A 21,537-nucleotide genomic window follows, 5' to 3' on the forward strand; every position below is an offset into this window, starting at 1 on the left:
GGCAAATCTCTGCTAACTTCCATCATCCAATCATGTGCAAGCACAAATTCAGTTTTTTTGTCCTTCCATGTGATTAGATATGTATTATAAAGTAAAGTACACAGTCTACTTGCCTTTAGTTAATCAACTCCTTAGTAAATGGGAGACCAAGAACCTGCTACTTCCAGTCAAACCCTGTGAGGATGGGGAAAGGCTGAGCCATGCTGTGCTTATCAATAGGCAGCCTGGCTTGGGATCAAGCCCACATGAGTGCCCCCATAGCAATTGGCTTGCTATGGTGGCACCTGAAAGGGGGGAGGAGCTGAGTGCCGGCAGGGGACCCCAGAGGAGGTTCGGGTCCGCTCTGTGCAAAACCGTTGCACAGGGCAGGTAAGTACTGTATACTGTCTTTATTATTTTATAAAAAAAACTTTAACTATGACTTTAATCTGTTCCTTGAGTAATTCATGTGATTCAAATATATATTTTGTACTAGTCCTACATTTTGCATTCTAGATTTACTTTTATAGTTCACACACAAAAATATACTCCCCATGCCATCTCAGGGAATTCGTAATACTAGTCCAGTTTCTAACAACTTCTTGTTTGTGATTGATTTTGATTTCCTCTTTTTTCCTGTGTCAGTATTTCCCTGTGTTCCTCCCATTCAGCTTATGATTCCTATTCTTTTCCGCAGCTTCATAACTTTCCATTTCCCCTATTAGGCTTCAGTGTTTCCTCTTTTAATGTGAATGCACAACACATGATAGGAAAACAGCCTGAAGTTATGTTCTGCTGTTTAACTTTTATGTTTAGGCTTTTGTTTTAAATGTTTATATTGTGAACAAAGGCATGAAATTATTCTGTTATCCTGAGATTCTAGCATGTAAAAACATTCCCAATCATTTACAAATCTGTTTTTTAACTGCATTTTCTCCAATTTAAACATTTGAACAAGGTGGCAGCAACTGTAACAGAGGATACCAAAGCACACAATTTCCTTATAAAGACAGGAGAGATGTTGTCATTTCGGCCCCTATAATCCAAATTACAAGATCTCCTTATTCTTTTATTTATTTTGTGTACCACCATGAGAACCTTTGCTGCCATTTATACCACCAAGTTACGAAATAGCAGTTAGGTGTAATTGTGTTATGTGCACAAACTCTCCTACCTACTAACCTTATTGCTTCGCTTTCAATACCATTGTGACATTAATAGATTTACCTAGTAAAACAGTGCAAAATACTGTGATTTGCAATGCAATAGTTTGTTTTAACAGATTTCTACCTGATCCATAAAACAATTTATAATTGCTTACTATAGTTCGTACATTTTCTTTGCCTTGTTAAATGAGACAGTTGACCCTTAAAGAGATTCAGTGTCCCAAGTACATTTTTCTTTAAATGACAACCCCCCAAAGCCTATTGAGTCAGTGTCCTCCTTCCTACTGCTTAGTGCCTGTCATTGGAAGCTAACACTAGGGTGAGTACCTTTCCTCACATGGCTGTCCCAACACATTGATGTATACCTTACAATAATATAACACACCAGTAATACTACACACTTGATAAAGGCCTATAATGAGCGAAGGGCAAGGACTTCCAAGCCTGGCCTTGTGAATATTTTAGTTAATTTGCTTGTCATTTAGCTTAATTACTTTCTGTACTTCACATAACTAGAACAAGCATTCAGCAGTTAAAGTAGGAACTTGTCTTTTGTCCCTGATCAGTGACTAGGAAAGTTAAAGCCATTGCATCAGCATGACAGCAAGGCAGTTAGCATTTTGGAAGGATAGGTCACCAATGTTTGCATATTGATCTCAGCACAGGTTTCTCTAAGCCAGGCCTGACTACCATGAAAAAATATAAGTCCTTTCGGATTGGAGTTGGACTTTACTTTCCTAATAATTTAGGAATATATTTGCTTTGATGAAGCCTGTCGTCAAGAAGTATGCTTCTTTCGTGAAATATGTTAAATATCTTCTGGCTAGTAAGATAAGTTTTAAGTGTTATGGTCCTTAAAAGACTCATTGAGATGCTTTGCTGTACTCTGTCATTAAATTAGGCCAGTGGTGTGCAGCAACCCATAACAACTAATCAACATTAATCATTCGAAAGTTAACAGTAGAAGGTCCGATTTCCTCCACACTCTTGCTCTTATTAGTCTTTTATTAAAGTCTAATGAACGTAAGTTTACTTATTTACAGCCATATGCAGATTTTTCATCCTTTTTATGAAGGGTAAACCGATATATAGGTAATCCTTATCTGAGTATTTGCCGAGTGAAGAAAACTCGAGCGGTTTGAAATCAAATAGGAGAATAACATATACACCTGTCTGGTTGCTGTGCACAATATTCTTAGTTTATTGGTTCCACATTTTATAACACAGATATTATGTATATTGTATTCTGACAGCTTTCTAGATTTACGTATGTAATACTTCCAGTAAAATGGCCTTCTCTATATGGGTCCTTTCGGCTTCCTTCTGTGCAACTTCCCAAGCTATTCTGCTGGTGGTTAACCCTGTATTATTATGTTATACTAATTGTTTGCATTAACTTCTAGTAATAGCACTTATAAAATGTAAATCCTAATAATACAGCTTGATATTGTGTTCTTTCTTTAATTTAGGCGTTGGTTTTCAATACAAAATAACCAACTAGTATATCAAAAGAAATTTAAGGTGAGTTATAGAACATTTTTTGGTCATTATTACTTTTAAATCCATACGTTTTTTTTCTTTAGGCATACTGAGGTCAGTGGGGTTAATTCTCTAATTGTTATTGCATGCAATATTTAAAATACCAGTTTACTAAAAAAAAAAAAACATTTGTTAATTATCTCATGGTCTAGCCACTTGGTATTTACCAAATGTAAAAAATTAGATTTTAAAAATTTAGCAACTCTATTACTACCGCTGCAAAATATGACCGCCCTCTTGGGAATACTGGTTGTTAGGACAACTATGACTCATCCCTACCAGCCCATTCAGCTGTCAGCCAGGGATTCTCAAGTGACAGCAGAACCCAAAAAAAAGGGGTGATAAATGTAACAAAAAAAAAATTGCATCGGGTTCCCCCTAAGAGTCAAACGCACAAGGTCTGTTAAGGATTTTAGGGATGCATAAGGTCTGTTATGGATTTTAGGGGGACCCCATAAAAAAAACATAGGCTTTCCACACTTCTCCAGGTTTGTATGGAATTTAAACCAGAAACCCCCCCCCCCCCATGTGTGCCAACCACTCCCCTTCCTTTTGAACCTTAGCAGGCCAGATGACTTCCCTGGTAAAGCACCTTGCCCCTATGGTAATGACAAGGGCCTGTTCCCACTGCACCAGCTCAATGGTTGTGGGAATCTGCATGCAGGGGGCTTATTGGAATTTCGAAGCCCTCTGTTTAGGTAAGGGGGCCCCTAGATACTGGGAACACAACCACCCCCTCCCCCCCACCCCTATGAATGAGTAAGGGCTTTTAGTACCCCTACCCATTCACAAAAATTATATGTAAATAAACACACTCCCATTCAGAGAATTCCTTCAGCAACCCCCCCCCCCCCCACCCTCCCCCATTGTCCAGTGATGCAGATTCACACCAATCTTGATGATTGACGCCCACTGAAAAAAACTTCATCTGCTGCTGATGCAGTTCTCTCCTTGTTGATTCCTAACTTTTCCCAACCTTTGCTGCAAAGTTAGTTGCAGGGTCTCGTGGGTTACATCGTTGACTGAATATGGAGTTTTAATAAAGGACTTGGCAAAAAGTGTGTGTTAATTTACATTTACCATTTTTTTTTTATTTGAACCTCTATGTACCCCTATACATTCACATGAGGGGGAGGGGCTGGTATATAGGGGCCCCCTTATTTTTAAAGGGGGCTTACAGATCCCAATAAGCCCCCCAACCCCCTGCCCTCAGACCCCCACAACCAATGGGCCAGGGTTGTAGAGTAGGCTCTTGTTCCCATCAATATTGGACACAAGGTTCTTTTTAAGGGCATGTGTTGTTTGTAGTTGTCTGGTATTGTTTGGTAGGGAGGGCTCGCTTTCGCATTCTACCCTCTCCTACCCAGCCAGGCTGCATGCTTGAATAAGGGTCTAGTATGGTTTTGTGAGGAGGAGGAGTGGCCTGGTTTTTTTTCCCTCCTTTTTTAGTTTTTGATATTTATGGTTCCCCCTTTAAATCCATGCCTGATGCGCAGTTGTGCGTATATTTTTTTTTTTCTTGTTTACACATTTACTGCCCCCTTTTTTTACATTCACCATACAACTGAATGGTCTAGGCAGTCCTAAATCATGGTTGTTAGTATACCGACTATCGCTGTCTCATTTAGCATAGGTAAGGGCATCACTTCCTGCTGCAGCCAGAGGTCTGTTCTGCAATGAAATTCGTTAAAAAAGACAAACATATGTTAAATATTGCAAGAAAAAAAAAAAAAGAAATGCAATGCGTATGTTAATTTACTCTTTTTTTTTTTTTTTTTTTTTTTATCTGATTTCTGACATAAATACTGCTTGAGTTACTTTATCTTAAAACATCTTGCAGTATTTATTGCTCAGTGATTTGACTCTTTGATTTGTATGATTGATTCTCTAGCATCTTTCTTTTTCCAGATAGAATGCAGCAGTTTAATTTGAACATATAAAGCACTGTGCAAAAGTTTTTGGCAGGTGTGAAGAAATACTGTAAAGTAAATTAAGAATGCTTTCACAAATATATTTTTCTCTTTCGTTCATTGATGGACACAACTCCTGATATTAACCATTGGGTTATACTGCCCCCTACAGGAGCAGGACGCTAGGCATAAAAAAAATGTCTGGCATAAAGCGCCGCCCACCTTCCCCTTCCTCATCTGTCTCCAAAGATCCTGAATCTGATTTGGCTGCCGATGTGGATCCTCTGCTGGGTCTGCGACCAGGCGCCCTGAATCTTCAGATAGTGACAATGATTCCTCCTCTTCTGCAACCCCGCACTGATTGTATCTGTGCTTGAGACTTAAAGTTTAAGGACGCAGCTGCTGCTGAGATGTAGGTGCAGGTTTTCTTTGGCACTCACAAGCCATCCAGAGTAGCGAAGGTGTTCCCTTTTCCCTCCTATTTTGTCAAAGTTGCCACTAAGAGTGGAGATGACCAAAATGTCTCCTTGGGCTCCCTAAGCGAGTTGCTAGGTGATACCCCTATGAGGCGTCCCTTCTTAAGAAGTGAACTGTTTCACCGGTGGTGGACCCTCTGGTTTCCAGATTAGACAAGGCAACCATGATTCCATTTGAAGAGTCCCTGTCCTTTAAGGACCCAGCTGACAGGAAGGCGGAGGCTGTGGCCTGCAATTTGTACACCCTGCTGGTTCAGCACTAAGGCCAATATTCACCATTGCCCTTGTGTCGCAGACTCTGACCGAATGGGCTAAGCTTTTGCGCTGTGGCCTGGAGGGGGCTAGCTCCCCTCTGCCTTTGCAGTTTATCTGTGATGCCTCTTTGGATGCAGGTCTCTCTTTTGGCAGTGGTCCTTCGGCGTGTTTTGTGGCTCAAATGCTGGTCAGACTTCTAAAAAAAAATCTGACTGATCTTCCTTTTCAAGGAGATCGCCTATTTGGTGCTGCCGTGGGTGACATCATTAAGGGTCTCACAGGGGGAAAGAGTACCTTTCTTCCTCAGGCTACTAAGGGCAAGGACCCTCGTTGTAGACGTGGGCCCTCCTTCTCAGCTCAGAAGAAGTTTTTTTGTCCCTCCGGGTCAACTGACAATGGCTCATAGCCCTTCGGGCCTCCTTTGGAGGATTCAAGCGAACTTGGTCTGGCAAGTTAAGAGCGGGTTTCTCAAGGCCCCTTCAGCATGAAGGTGCGCCCTCACCCGTACCTGGGGTGGGGGAAGGGATGTCTTCGCTGGTTCCCGGACCTGTGGACCCCTGGTACAAGACAAGTGGGTCCACGAGATCATATGGTCTGGCTACAAGATAGAGTTTCGTTCTTTCCCTCCGGTAAGGTTCTTCCTTCCAACGCGTGACTGTCCCCGGTCTGCTTACAGGCTGTTTTTGGGGCGGTGCAAGACCTTTTACTTTAAAGGGTGATTGTTCCGACATCGGAACAATTTCAAGTTTTTACTCAAACCTGTTTACAGTCCCCAGGAAGGAAGGCAAGGTGTGTCTAATTCAGGACCTCAAGGCGCTGAATGGCTTTGTGCGGGTGCAGAAGCTCCTCCATCAACATCAAGAATGCTTACTCTCACATTCCAATATGTGTTGGTCATCACTCATCAGTGCTTCCTCTGCTTTGCCATGGTAGAGGAGCATTTTCAGTTGTGTTGTTACCCTTTGGTCTTGCCTCTGCTCCTTGGGTCTTCACGAAAGTGTTGGCCCCGGTGCTAGCATTGTTATGCCAATGGGGGATCGCGGTACTGGGCTACTTGGCCGACCTCCTTCTGCGAGAAGAGTCTCTACCTCCTTTGAGGGAGTTTGGCTGGATTCAGAATTTTCAGAAGTCTGCTCAGGTTCCATCCATAAAGCTGGACTATGTGGGTCTGACTCTGGACTAGGCCTTAGCCAGAGTGCTCTTTCCTCTGGACAAATTCCAGAAACTTCAGGCTGCAATTCCTCTCCTGCTTTCCAGCAGATGGTCATCCCTCCGGACTTGTATATGGGTGCTGGGCCTGATTGTGTCTACCTTTTTGAGGCGGTTCCATTTGCACAGTTCCATAAGAGGTTTGCTGCAAGGGAGATTCTGGCCAAATGGGACACGAATCCACAGTCTCTGGACAACTAGATCCGGCTGAGCTGGGCAACGAAAGAGTCCCTGATATGGTTGCATTCTTTCTCCGGCACTTCGGCTGGACAAAATCCTTCCTCCCCTTGTATTGGACAGTGGTCACCATGGATGCCAGCCTGTCTGGCTGGGGAGGCGTCCTTGGCAGAAATTCTGCTCAGGGGATCTTGACACTGGAAGAGTCCAGACTACCAATCAATGTCTTGGATTTCCGAGCGATCAGACTGTGCCTGGCCATATCGTCTTCAGGGATGTCCTGTGCGCATTCAATCAGGCAATGCCACCAGGGGGGCACAAGAAGTGTCCTGGCCGCTCTGGAGGTAGCCGGCATTCTAAGGTGGGCAGAAGGGTTCGTTCCAGCCCTCTCCGCCGCACACATTCCAAGGGTGGAAAACTGGCATGCAGATTACCTGAGTCGGCAGGCCTTGGACCAAGGGGAGTGGTCCCCTCATCCAAAGTTGTTTCATCAGTTGTGCCTTCGGTGTGGCATCCCTGAGGTGGATCTGTTGAGTTTTCCGCTCAACAGAAAGAGGCAGAGGTTTGTGGCTATATCACGGAATCCTCTGGCGGACGCCACAGATGCCCTGCTGGCCTCGTTGGGTCAGTATCGTCTGATTTACGCCTTCCCTCCTCTCAAGCTTCTGCCAAGACTTCTACACAGGATCGAGGCAGAAGGGATTCCGATCATCTTAGTGGCCCCGGACTGGCCTCGCTGGGCTTGGTATGCTGATCTGGTGCGGCTGGTCGCCGATGTTCCTTGGAAGCTTCCTCTCAGGCAGGATCTGCTGTCCCAAGGGCCAGTCTTCCATCCTGATTTACAGTACATGGGTTTGACAGCTTGGCTGTTAAACGCCAGGTATTAATTGATAGAGGGCATGTCTTAGTGATTCCAGCGCTGCAAAAAGCTAGAAAATCTACTTCTAGGGAGTCTCTTGGGGTTCAACCCCGCTCTTGTTCGGTGGATCGGATCTTGACCTTCCTTCATTGGGGGGTTGAGCAGAAACTGGCCTTGAGTACTATCACGGGTCGGCCTTAGCGGTCTTCTTTCAATGACCCTTGGCAACATACTCCCTGGTACATACTTTTCTTCAGGGAGTTAGGCACTTGACCCCTCCAGTGTTGCCTCTGTTGCCACCTTGGAACCTCAATTTGGTGCTCTATCTTCTAGGAGCCTCCTTTGAGCATCTTCGGGGGATTCCCCTGCCTACACTGTCCCAGAAGGTGCCCTTTTCGGTGGCTTTCACCTCTGGGCGCAGAGTGTCGAAACTGGTGGCGTTATCCTGTCGTTCACCTTACTTGGTGGTTCACAGAGATGAGTTGGGTTTTTCACCTCTGTCTGTCTTCCTCAGGTTGTCTCTGATTTTAATTTTATTGAAGACCTGTTGCCTTCCCTGTGTCCCAGGCCAAAACATCCAAAGGAAATTGCTTTGTATGCCTTGGATGTGGTCTGGGCAATTAGGGTGTACCTGGCAGCTACAGAGTTTTTTAGGAAGTCAGACTCAGTATTTGTGCTCACGGATGGGCCTTGGAAAGGGTTGACTGCTTCCTCTGCGACCATTTCCAGATGGATCAGACAGACAGTGGTTAAGGTCTATTCCATCAAGGGTCAGGTTCCTCCTTTCTATGTCAAGGCGCATTCTGCTCGGGCGCTCAGTGCCTCCTGGGCCTCCGTCATCAGGCATCAGTGACTCAGGTTTGCAAGGCAGCATCCTGGTTTCGGTGCACCCTTTTACAAAGTTCGATAAAGTGGATGTGTTGGCATCTGCGGATGCTTCCCTTGGCCACAAGGTTTTTGCAGGCTGCTGTTTAGAGGACCTGGTCTTCTTTGAAGGTGTATTGTTGTTTTCAGGTGAGCTTCAGTTGTTTTGGATTAGCTCCTGTTTACCTGATTGGCTATAGTTAGCCTTGGGAGTTTCTTTTTTGCTGTTCCCACCCCTCATGTTTAACACTGCTTTGGGACATCCCAATGGTAAAGAAGATCAGGAACTGTGTCCGTCAGTGAATGAAAGGGAAAATGTGATTTTTGACTTCATGTAAAATCCATTTCTCTGATGTTCATTGACGAACACAGCAACCCACCACTCTGTGGAGTTGTAATTCTTCTGACACTGCTTGTGACAAAACTATAGCAGAGAGAGGGAGTATAGCCCTTGGGACTGCCCATAGGTGTAGCCAAACTTTTTTTTTTTTTTTCTGCCTAGTGTCCTACTCCTGTAGGGGGCAGTATAACCTCATGGTTAAGAAGATCAGGAGCTGTGTCCATCAATGAACATCAGAGAAATGGATTTAATGGTAAGTCAAAAATCCCATTTTTTTTTAATTGTTTATATTTTTCAGTTTACAAAATGCAAAGTGAGCCAACAAAAGAAAAATCTAAACCAAATCAATATTTGGTGTGACTACCCTTTGGCTTTAGCATCAGTTCTTACACTTGCACACTTGGTACACTTACACATAGTCAGAGATTTTGTAGGACTAGAGTCAGGTGTATGATTAAGACAGTGAATAATGGCTCCTACTTCAACGTACCCTTTTCTAAAGATGAGCTTCGAACATACCATACCTGCCAACACTCGCCGGGATCCCCAAGCCACATCTCTGCTTTTAAAGCTTCTCTAAATATTCAAGCACACTCAGCACCCCTCATATATGTGACACGGTGAGAACGTGACCTGATAACTGATTTGACTTGGAGGACTGGAGTAGGGCCTGACCAATTGTAGCAAAATGTTCTTTTATTATGAATCCGCCTTTGAGGTGGTATTCTGTCCCTGCTCAGTTAGCCCACACAAATCCTGGGTGCAGCGATGGATGCCCCAGGAATTGTGACCCGCAAGGGGATGTATTGCATTTTTGGCGGGCCTGTCCACGGGTGACTGGTTTCGGATCCAGGCCTGGAAGAAATCATCAGTCCCGTTTTAGGAAGTAAAAGATTGTATGACTGCCTTAAGGTAAATGAAAAAAATGTTCAGTATCAAAAAACTCCCATTCCAAATTTCTTAAAATCTGGGAACCTTGAATAAATTGCTCCCTACCTTCCCTACATCCAGCCAGTCTTGGTCACTTATAGCGCGATACCTGAGGTGGCTCTGAATACACAGGGGGCGCCTGCTCTTTCTCCCTTATTTTTACCCTTCCTTTTTTATGAAGTGGTCTTCATGGAAGAATTGCGGCCAAAAAAAAAACATACATTTGATGTGGCAACAAGGCTAAGCAATATAACTATGCAGGAAAACTGGGTTGCTGAAAAATATCAGCGTGAGCCCTGGACTGAGAAGTCAAAATTTTAAATATTTGGCTGTGGCACGAGGCAATTTGTTCGTGAAGGACTGGAGAGCGGTACAATAATGAGTGTCTGCAGGCAACAGTGAAGCAGGGTGGTGGTTCCTTGCAAGTTTGGGGCTGCATTTCTACAAATTGAGTTGGAGATTAGGTCAGGATCACTGGTGTTCTCAATGCTCAGAAATACAGGCAGATAGTTATCTTTTATGCTGGCTTATTATTGGCCCCAAATTTATTCTGTAGCAGGACAACGACCCCAAACATGCAGCCGATATCCTTAAGAACTATCTTCAACATAAAGAAAAACAAGGAGTCCTGGAAGTGATGGTTTGCCCCCCACAGAGTCCTGATTTCAACATTATAGAGTCTGTCTGGGACTACATGAAAAGACCGAAGGATTGAAGGCAGCCTACATCCACAGGAGAGCTGTGTTTAGTTCTCCAAGATAAAAGTAAAACGGTACCCCTGCGCGATCACTGTGTGATGGTACATGTGACCGACTGCTGCAGGCACCAATCGGCCATTCCAACACCCAAAGTGAAATAATATAAAATGGTGGTGCTGCGGTGTCGAATACCAGCAGATGTGTGATTTAAAGTCTACAAATGGCAAATATTGAAGTGCATGTGCTAAAGGTAAATACGTGTTAGTGAATACTACAAAAGCACAAATCATCCGCTGATGAAGTCACGTGGGCGTGACGCTACGTGTCGGGACCAATGTTCTGCGAAAGATGAGCTCGCGGCTGGTGGATGATGTACTCTATGCTATTATTTTAAATGTGAGTGTTTCAGCTGTTTTTTTTCCCCCAATAAAATTGTGTAATAGTTCTACACTATTGGGAGCTTTTCTTTCTTATCTATTACCCTACAGAGGATATATTGGGAAACCCCGTCAGCCCATCTTAAATGGGATACCCATCCCCGTATCACAGTCTACCTTCAGCTGGGTTCACAACAAGGACTACCCCGGCAAGCAGTGGGAAGTATTTAAAGTGAAAGTTATTCATTTACACAGTAACCTTAAAGCTGTAAGGTGAGAGGCCAGTACACATAAAGGTGTAACACTTTGGATCAGACACCAGTCACATTCTTCTTTGGGAGAAGGGATTCACATGCACCTATTGGAGGTGCATCAGACTGTTTATATTTCTTTCACAATTTTATATGGACTCACTTTAATGTATGATACATTCAGCCACTTTTTTACTTGAGTTTTTTATGCTTATTTAATTTGTTTCAGCTTTATTTCTGTATCTTTGTATACATTGCATCTGGTATATCAACTGTTTATATTGTGCGTTTGTAGTATTCACTTACACATATCCACCTTTAACACATGCACTTCAACATTTGTTATTTGTACACTTTAAATCACACATCTGCTGATATTCAACAGCGCAGCACTACCATTTTTTATTAGTTCTCCAAGATTTTTGGAACGACCTACTGTACCTGCCGAGTTCCTTCAAAAACTGTATGCAAGTGTACTTAGAAGAATTTTTGTTTTTTGTTTTGAAGGCAAAGGGTGGTCACCAAATTTTGATTTGGATTTGTCTTCTTTTCGTTTACTTTCAATTTTATTAATTCATAAAAATAAACTATTAAGTCCCCGTTCACACTGGGGCGACCTGTGAGGCGACCTGGTCGCCGTAGGTCGCCTTCCATAGGGAAGCTGCGGACCCGTTCTAATAGGAGCGACACAAGTCACTCCTACTTAGAAAAAGGGTCCGGAGCTTCTTTGGGGTGACCCGGAGCGACCGTCATAGACTTCAATGTTATGAAGTCCGTGCCAGCCGCTCCGAGGTCGCGGCGCGCTGCTCGCACCGCGACCTCGGAGGTCCCCCCGGGAAGTCGGATCGCCCCAGTGTGAACGGGGCCTAACACTTCTGTTTCTGAAAGCATTCTTAATTTACTGCATTTTTTTCACTCCTGCCTTAAACTTTTTCACAGTAGTGTACATCACTTAAACTGTAACAATAAATTAACTATAGTGCAACTGTGTGAGAATTTGAGCGACATATGAGACAAGCTTTTACAATTACACAGTAAGCATGGAGATTTGTATTAAATATGCAATATTGTATATGTTGCTAAACCAGCAGTTGATGACACTTCTATATCTTTAAGTCTGTTTATAGGGGAAAATCCTGTGCACAAAGTACTAGCGGATTCTAAGCTAAATCCACTATGTTTGGATGTAAACAGAGTAGATCCATAATTAGCATGGGCATGAGAGCATGAGGTGGGACATACAAACAAAAAAATCTACAATTTTCTGTACATAATTGATATTTACCCATAGATCACTGTTCTACTTATACAAAAAAAAAAAAATAGACGGTGTTACTAAAAACCAACAAGAAATGGCCAATAAGACTATATGAAAGGCATTGAAAGAAATAGTGTTGACTTTGTTAAATTGAAAGTAAAATGCATGGATTCTAGGTTAGTAAGCGCACACAAACAAATTTAACGCACCATTTGAATTCTTGATAATTTAGGAGCCCTGACACTGACAATGTAAATGGCCCGCAATAACATTTTTATTAGCATGCGTTTTTAATTGCTTGAGAGTCTGGCATCGTTAGGATAAGTGAACAGCAGTCAGTGTGCTGTCCTTCTATTTAAATTTCTAGTTGCTTGGCTTGTCTTGATTCAATACTGATTCAGCCTTTATATAACCGGCATCCTTACCTGTCACAAAGGCATTTCCTTAACACCAAAAGTAATATGCACAGGTCCCAAAGAACAGTAAAAGTATTTCATATATTTATATCTAAAGCCTACATGAAGTGAGAGGATATTTCTCCAAAATGAGGGACAATTCCTTAATTGAGAGTGGTCACTGGAACCCAGTGTTCCCAATGGGAGATTTTTTCTCAACTTTTGTTAAAGAAAAAGACAACAATAAAAATCTAAAAGATGTAATCCTTCCCTACATTATTGAGAAGAAAAAAAAAAAAGTGCTTTTGTCTTAAGATGCACTTTAAGCATAGCGTGTTAGAGACCAGTCCTGTTTCAGTTTTGGTGAAATCCAATGGGTTTATTCATCCACTGGCTTCTTATCTCTTGAGAATTCTACAGTCGAAATTTTAGGTCTGCAAAACCATACATTATGCGCACATTATTAAAACGCATTGGGGTGACTTTACTAAAGGCAAAAAGACCCTACATTGCTGCAGATCTTAGTAAATAAGCAGAAGCTCTGCTGACTTACGTCATCCAATCATGTGCAAGCAAAAATACAGTTTTATTTTCCTTGCACGTGATTGGCTACTCTTTGCAAAGTGAAGCCTTACCTAACTAAGCTCTGGAGCAACTGCACTTTGCAAAGTGCAAAGTCTGTTTGCATTTAGTAAATCAACCCCATTGACTTGGTAGAGGAAAACATTCCTAAACAACTTCTAAAAATGCTACATGAATGACTAAAGTGCGTTTTGATTTTCTGGCCCAAAGCAGATTTACAGATCAGGCGTTTTTAGAAATCCTCTAGCTTTACTTGTTGCATGCTTGTTCCAGGCTAGGCGCTCATAATTAAAGCCAGTGACATTTAGGCTACTAGAATTCTCAGGTGTCCAGCAATGATAACCTATACATTTCTATCAGTACACACATTCTCTAATCCTTACAGTACTGTAAACAGAACACTAAAGTAAAGCTATGGCCTCCCTTACAATTACACTTACAACTTCCTCCTAGTCCCCCAGGCAAAGGCCCACAAATCCCTGTTTGTTCTGTCAGTGAAGTCGTCCTAATGTAGCTTTCTGTGATAATGTTGCAACCATGCTGCACTGCTCCTGAACTTAGAGCAGAGTTTCCATTCTCAAGAAGGCTGTTCCTTCTTGCACTAAATTGGGATGCAAAAATCTTGCAGGGAGCGTGGCTTTCAGAACTGTGACTGCTGATTCACAAATCTGAAGCTTTTCCACCAGTGCCTGGCCACATCCAGTCATACCCACTGTTTTCTGGATTGTCAGCACTACCTTTTTTTTTTTTTTTTAACACCCTCCAACTATGAGCTGCAGTGTCTTGACAGGGGAACATGCGAGACACAGATAAAGTATTTGGCTCAGTCAGGAGAGCTGAAGGAAGTTTTTTTATTTGCTTTAAAAGACTTTTGCATTACATAGTAACTGGATTTGGTACTTGTTTAGACTGTCATACAGGAACCTTTATATCTATTATATTGTGTGTATCACTATAGCCAACCATAACTATATTTTAGAACATAGAGCCTACACTTTATGCAGCATATACTGTACATTCACAGTCCCTGGCCTAAAGGCACTGCAGTCCCCGTATCACTGACATACACCGACCAGCCAAAACATTATGGTGACCCACCTAATATTGAGTAACTCGTCCAGTATTTTCAAGGTGTGGCCTCCATGTATCAGACTTGTTTCTCCAGCACATTTCACAGATGCTCTGATAAAATTGAGATGTGGAGAATTTGGAGGCCATGTCTACAACTGAAACTCGTTGATGTGTTCCTCAAAACATTCTTGAACCATTTTTAAACCATTTTGCAGTGTGGCAGGGCACATTATCCTGCTGAAAGAGGCCGCTGCCATCAGGAAAAAAATGGTTCGATGAAAGGTTGTACTTGTTTACCAACAATTTTTAAGTAGGTAGTATGTGCCAAAGTAACATCCACATGAATTGCAGGACCTAAGTTTCCCTGCAGAACGTTGCCCAAAGCATCACACTGCCTCAGCCAGCTTGCCTTCTTCCCATACTGCATCCTGGTGCAGTCTCTTCGCCAGGTAAGCGAGGTATTCATCAAACCAGTCCACCTTCTATTGCTCCATTGTCCAGTTCTGATGCTCATGCTTTTGGCTGTGGACACGGGTCAGCATGGGCCGATAATAACCGATCTGCGCTATGCAGCTCCATACACAACAAACTGCGATGCCCATTATTTGTACTTTCAACACATCAACTTCACAAACATGTTTATTTGCTGCCTAATATATTCCACTGACTGTCAGTTGCCATTGTAAATTACATAATTAATGTTATTCACCTAACCTGACAGTGATTTTAGGGCCTGTTCACGGATAAACATGCATTAAAATAAATAACAAAGCTCAAAAATGGAAGTGCATTGTCTTCCATTGGCTTGAATTTTTATGTGCGTTGATGTGTGTTTTATGCAGGTTAACTTGCTATGGGTAGGGGACAAAAAATGTAAAAAGCTTTTTTTTTTTTTTTTTTTTTTCCCTTAAAAGACTTGCGTTACGTTGATGTGCATTTACTTGTATTGTGCTGCGTTAAAATGCATACATGTAGCGCTTTCAAACAATGCACCACACTGCACATGACACCAGTTTTGTGTTCTGAACAAAACATACTAAAGAGTTGTTTTCTTTGTGTCATTGCAGTGACCTGCAATCTTCCTGTGCAATAAACTGCAGGTCACTGCAGTAGGGCCTTAATGTTATGGCTGATCTGTGTACATAACACATAAGGACGATTGACATGAGTCAGTTAACCTACCAGCACGTATTTGGTGTGTAGGAGAAAGCCACAGCTCCCCGGATGAAATGCACACCAGCACAGGGAGGACATGCAAACTCCATGCAGATAGGATCCTGAACCAGACTCAGGACTGAAGTGCTGGAAGGCATAAGTGCTGACAGCTAAGCCACTGTGGTGTTGTAATATCATTTCTTGGCACATGAAATAATGCTTGAGGTTCAACCAGGGGCTTATTTTATTTAAAAATAAATTGGACATCATATGATTTTTTTTTTTCCCCGCTGTTAACATTTTGATTTTTTTTACAAGTTCACTGTGATTCCATGTCCCTCCCGTCTTTTTGTCCACACAGGATAACCCTACAGTAGTTGTTGAAGATTTACGTTTGTGCACAGTAAAACACTGTGAAGACATTGAGAGACGCTTCTGCTTTGAGGTGGTTTCACCTACTAAGTAAGTATATCTTTCAGGTAGGCTTTTTTTTCTTTTAACAAATGCCAACAATACCAGCAGTTTTACACACTGGCTGCCTTGAATAGTCTTCACCAAAAAGCTAGATTCATCTTTTTGGGTCAACATTTTATGAGTGAGATATATTGTATTACTTTTTAGAATTTTACAGAGTGCTGCAAAGATGTTAGAAATCCAAGAAAAAGAATACCTTTGCATATTTTTACAAACTGGTCTTAATGAGTTTCACCTTGTGCCGTATTATTAATGAGCTGCATATAAAAACAGCTACTATGCAATAAAAAAAACACAGTTGATGGTATGTTACTGTTCCTGTCTCAGATATTTTTCTGTGTTCACTTTGCCCCTTCTTTGAAAGAACTTTTAAAGCCGCATGTTTTTATTAATCTTGTATTTTTTCTTCCTGTCTAGAAGCTGCATGTTACAGGCTGACTCTGAGAAGCTGCGACAGGCTTGGATAAAAGCTGTGCAAACAAGTATAGCTACAGCCTACAGAGAGAAAAGTGATGAAGCAGAGGTTAGCAAAAATGAGTAGCATAACCTATCTGTCTGTAGGTCCTTAGGTCTTTAAAGGATAACTAATGTCAAACCTTTTTTTTTTTTTTTTCTTTTTTACAGAGATGAAACCTGTTTGTATTTTTGAATAGAGTAGGGCATGATTAACACTATGGCTTTTTCTATTTCTTGGGATACCATTTGGGGCAATTCCCTCACAGCCTGTCCTGGAGACACAGAAGGTCAGAGGAAATATTTCCAAAGTCAATGGAACTTACTTAACCTCTTCCTGCCCACTCCAGCAGGCCTTTGACAATCATGTGACCCTGGTCCTGGCGCCTACTGTTATTTAGCCTGAACTGAGAGCTCGCTTTGATAGCCCAGTCTTTTGTGCTGGAAGCATCCTCTCAGAACATAAATATTGGCCATCTAGCGATGTGTGGGCATTAAAGCCTACCCTTTTTGAAGCTGCACATATGTGTCGGGCGATTTGTAACAGTTAGAAGATAAGCTCATTTTTTGGAACATGTTACATGTTCCAGCAGGCAGCTGCAGCATCCCCCCACCTAGTGACAGCAAGCGGGCATCTTCTCCGGGTGCCCGCTCTCACTGTTTGAAAGTAATGTGGCTGTGTGGGGCTCTCCGCCTGCCTGGCAATGTTATTTATTCACAGAGTTCTGTGAATGTGAAACTACAAGTACCAACAGCCTTTGTGGCTGTCAGCTTGTAGCTCTCGATGAACTACCATGGCGCTGTTGAGCGCTCTGGTAGTTCATGGTCTCTTATTGTCAGTGTTTAACTACCTGCCCGTATGAGGTATGAGCACACAGATACACTGAGAAGTTTTCCATGAGCCCCACATGGCACCCATGATCTGCTGATCGCTCGTGCAATGCTTTCCAGGCTCTTAGTAAAACAAAATAAATAAATGCACATTTTCTACCTGCAAAAAGATATGCATTTTTTTTTTTTTAAAAAGGTGAAATTATCCTTTAAACAGTTGTCATTGGAACAAGTGTCCTCATTGGAAAAAACACACACACAGTTGAGCTGCATTTTTAGCTCCCTTCCAAGTTGCAAAGGATGGGAGTGTTCACATACTGGGGGCGTAAAATGAAAATTCTTTTCTAAGTAGTGGTAACATAAAAAGTATTTTTAGGATGAGGCAAAGCATGCCTAAGCTTCATACCGTGCTTAGATGACTTCTTGAACAGTCCATCCTAAAGGCAATTCTTAGAGGCTGCTAAACCAATATTCTGCATTCTCAGAGTCTAACGAACATTCCTCCAATACGAATACGCTGAATATTCCCACGATATCTGGTAGCTGTATATATTTTTTTTTTTTTACCAAAAATTTAAGAGCTAGTTGCTGACTGCCTAATTATCCAACAAAATATAGGTATAAGCATAAAGTGCAAATGGATAACTACCCGGTAGTTGCTCCCCTTTATTATGAAGGCAAAAGCCATTCGCATAAATAGTAATGAGTAGACAATGTGTGTAAGGAGTTATACTACCAGGGTATAGATGTAAACTATTCTCATTTAGACCAAAAAAATCCAGGAATAGTATCTAAGTAACAGTCCTATTACTCAACTACATGATATTCACCCCTCTCTGATATTAACCACTTGCCTTCTGTGCACTTAAACACCCTTCCCATCCAGGCCAATTTTCAGCTTTCAGCGCTGTCACACTTTAAATGACAATTGCGCGGTCATGCTACACTGTACCCATATGAAATTTTTATCATTTTTTTCACACAAATAGAGCTTTCTTTTGGTGGTATGTAATCATCTCTGGGTTTTTTATTTTTTACAAAAAAAAAGAAAAAAGACAGAAAATTGAAAAAAAAAAAAAAAGTTTTTCTTATTTTCTGCGAGTAAATTTTGAAAATAAATTTTTCTCCTTCACTGATGTGCGCTGATGAGGCGGCACTGATGGGCACTGATAGGCTGCACTGATGGGCACTGATGAGGTGGCACTTATGGGCACTGATGAGGAGGTACTAATATGCCGCACTGATGAGCACTGAGAGGCGGCACTGAGAGGCGGCACTGAGGCGGCACTGATGAGCACTGATAGGCGGCACTGATGAGCACTGATAGGCGGCACTGCTGGGCACTGAGAGGCGGCACTGAGAGGTGGCACTGCTGGGCACTGAGAGGTGGCACTGCTGGGCACTGAGAGGTGGCACTGCTGGGCACTGAGAGGCGGCACTGACGGGCACTGATAGGCGGCACTGATGGGCACTGGCGGATGGCACTGGACACTGACGGGTGGCACTGATGAGCGGCACTGATGGGCAGCACCATCAGTGCCCACACTCAGTGCCCATAGTGCTGCCAGTCAGTGCTCATCAGTGCTTAGATGAGCAGGCACTGATGGGCACTGACTAGCAGCACTATGGGCAATGATTGTGGGCATTGATGGGGGCACTGATGGCGGGCACTGATGGGGGGGGCACTGTGTGTGTGTTTTTACCTCTAGTAATCAGGGCACTGGTGATCAGTGCCCTGATTACATTCTCCTGTGTCCCCGGCGCTGTGAGGCTCCCCCTCCTTCCTCACACTGCAGGCTCCGTGTGAGGAAGGAGCGCCGGCGATGAGAGATGATCTCATATGTTTACATATGAGATCATCGCTCATTGGACGGCCCGATCACGTGGTGAATGGCCGCTGTGATTGACACAGATTTCCCCCGCAGCGCGCTCGCGGGAGCGCGCGGGGGGCGTGTCACTGGGAGGCCGTTTAAAAACGGCCTCCCGAAAATTCGAGTCCGCGCTGCAGCCGTATATAGGCTGTAGCGCGGATGGGGAAAGGTTAACATAAGCTCCTGCTGAGAAAGAAAGCCTACTCAATGTGTAGACAAAGTACACCGGCAGCAATTGCATGTCCACAGAGAGCTGTATTTTATTCCTTGTATTTGGAGACTTTGCAAGATAAAGTTCTGCAGTTCTTAAATTAAATTCTTAAAAAATAATAAACACAGTGCCCTTTGCATAAATGTTTGCTCACAAAGGCTCATTGATAATAATTCTGGTTATCAATATTTTTCTAACAAGTCGCCAAAAAAATGTTTGCAATCATACATAGCAAAGTTGACAGTATAATATTACGAACAGCTATAATCAAAGTAGAATCCTCTGTTTTGCGTGGAGTGTTTGGAGTCTATTTTTTTCACTACTGCTGTGTTAATTTATTGTACAGAGTTCTACCCCCATATCAATACTCTGCTGACATTACTTTCAAAGAAAATTGTTGGAATCAAACAAAACAAATTTACATATTCACCTAGATGGCTGCAGCATGGATATGATGCTGCATCTGTCCCCAGCTGGCACTACACTGAGAACTGAGCGATTAAAGACTGCTCTGCCCCTCTAATGCTCACTGGAGCGACAGGCTGTGGAGGGGTGGGAGAGGCTGACTCAAGCTCTCAGCAGCGCATTGAGATGTTGAGCCAGCTGCTGGTAAGGCATCTGAGTGGATCCCAACATTCCTGTCAGGATCCCTGCAGAGCCTGGAGTGGCTCTGTGATGTCAGCCACTGTCGGCTGAATCTGGGTTACAGAAGTGAAGAACTAAGTGCACTTCTGTGACCCAAAGGAGAAATATGGCCAAGAGAACTTTGGCCATACTTCTCCTTTAAGACAATCAACTGTTGTCACCACCTTAAGTAAGTTATCCATTAATTCCTACGGAGTTACCATAGGGCTCCAGTACAGAAATGTTAAATTTTCTTCCCTATAGTGAATTGTATATTTGGTTACACAGGGGAAACCAAAACGGTTTGGCTGAAAAGCAAGAGAAAAACATGCAGGTGGACTTTGTTGACCTCTCCTTTTAAAAATACTACTTACCTGGTCGTCACTGTGGTTTCAGTACTTTGTCACTAACTTGGAACAACTATGCAGATATTGACTTATGACATTTTGATCTGCATACTTGTAAGTAATGGGGCAAAGTGTCAGCTTAACAGCCAGGCAAGTAGAAATTTCAGGTGGCTTTATAGGTTTAATTTAATTTTCAGAGCTTAGAAACTCCACAATGTGTGCATATTGTAAAAAAAATATGAACTTTTTATCGTTCCAGAAAGCAGACAAGAAACCTTCCATATCTAACACTAGCCCTGTAACTGAGACAAAACTTGTTAAAGGGGAGAGTGCTCTGCAGAAGGTGCAGTGTTTACCTGGCAATACAAATTGTTGTGACTGTGGCCTACCAGATCCTCGCTGGGCTAGTATTAACCTAGGCATTACCTTATGCATCGAATGTTCAGGAATTCACAGGTAAGCAGACTTTTATTTAAAGTGAATTCTATTTCAATGAGGTTTTTGATTTGTCTGTTTAAGGTTATGTAGGCTGCATATTATTTGAATAATTTGTGCCATCAATAAATTATTAAGTTTATTTTTTCAGTGATTAACATGCCATCCTAAAAATGGTTAAAGATGTCAAGACAAATTTATTGTAAAATGTGAAGCATGAAAAAGAATTCATCCTTCTGAACTCAGGCAGCAAATAGCACCATTCTGTGATATTTGGTACACTGTATTTGTTTAGCAAACAGTACGTCATGCTCTAGTTTTCTTTTATCTTCACCACATGGATTGTATCCATTTAATCTGTCCTGTAACTGTTTTTCTCCAACCAGGAACGGCATAATACACAAGGTCATAGTCCAGGACATCTAGTCTGTAAAACAGCTACATAGCTCAGATTTCTTAAAGTGACTTTTTCTTCAGTTCCTGTTTATATAATGTGGCAAAGAATGAAGTAGCAGTGCAGTTCTGTGAATCTCATTCTGTGAAAGTATTCAAACAGTGAAGGCCCATACGCACCACGCCGTTTTTGTGTATTCAGCGCATTCAAAATAAATGGGCTGCATTACACCTCAGCGCACAAATATGTTGTGTTTGCTGCATTTTTTGCAGCGTAGTGCAGGGTGCAATTCAAAATAAATGGCACTCCTTGGAATCAATCCATGTTCAGTGCCTTTCAGCACATTGCAGTAACACAAAGAATGTGTTAACAGTAAAGGGTGCAAATGGCTTGATGACATTATCCA

General features: G+C 42.4%; 1 protein-coding gene across 3 annotated transcripts in view; it reads left to right on the top strand.

Annotated features, from left to right (window-relative positions):
- ACAP2 (ArfGAP with coiled-coil, ankyrin repeat and PH domains 2) overlaps positions 1 to 21,537 on the top strand; it is a 162,291-nt gene that overhangs the window by 108,043 nt on the left and 32,711 nt on the right. For all 3 annotated transcript variants that reach the window (XM_082249893.1, XM_082249895.1, XM_082249894.1), the window contains 4 exons: positions 2,615 to 2,666; positions 15,853 to 15,953; positions 16,383 to 16,488; positions 20,562 to 20,758. In XM_082249893.1, coding sequence (XP_082106019.1) covers positions 2,615 to 2,666; positions 15,853 to 15,953; positions 16,383 to 16,488; positions 20,562 to 20,758 — 456 coding nt within the window. The remainder of the gene's footprint in view (positions 1 to 2,614; positions 2,667 to 15,852; positions 15,954 to 16,382; positions 16,489 to 20,561; positions 20,759 to 21,537) is intronic.

This window comes from Pelophylax lessonae (genome assembly GCF_965119305.1).
Source record: "Pelophylax lessonae genome assembly, chromosome: 3".
NCBI lineage: Eukaryota > Metazoa > Chordata > Amphibia > Anura > Ranidae > Pelophylax > Pelophylax lessonae.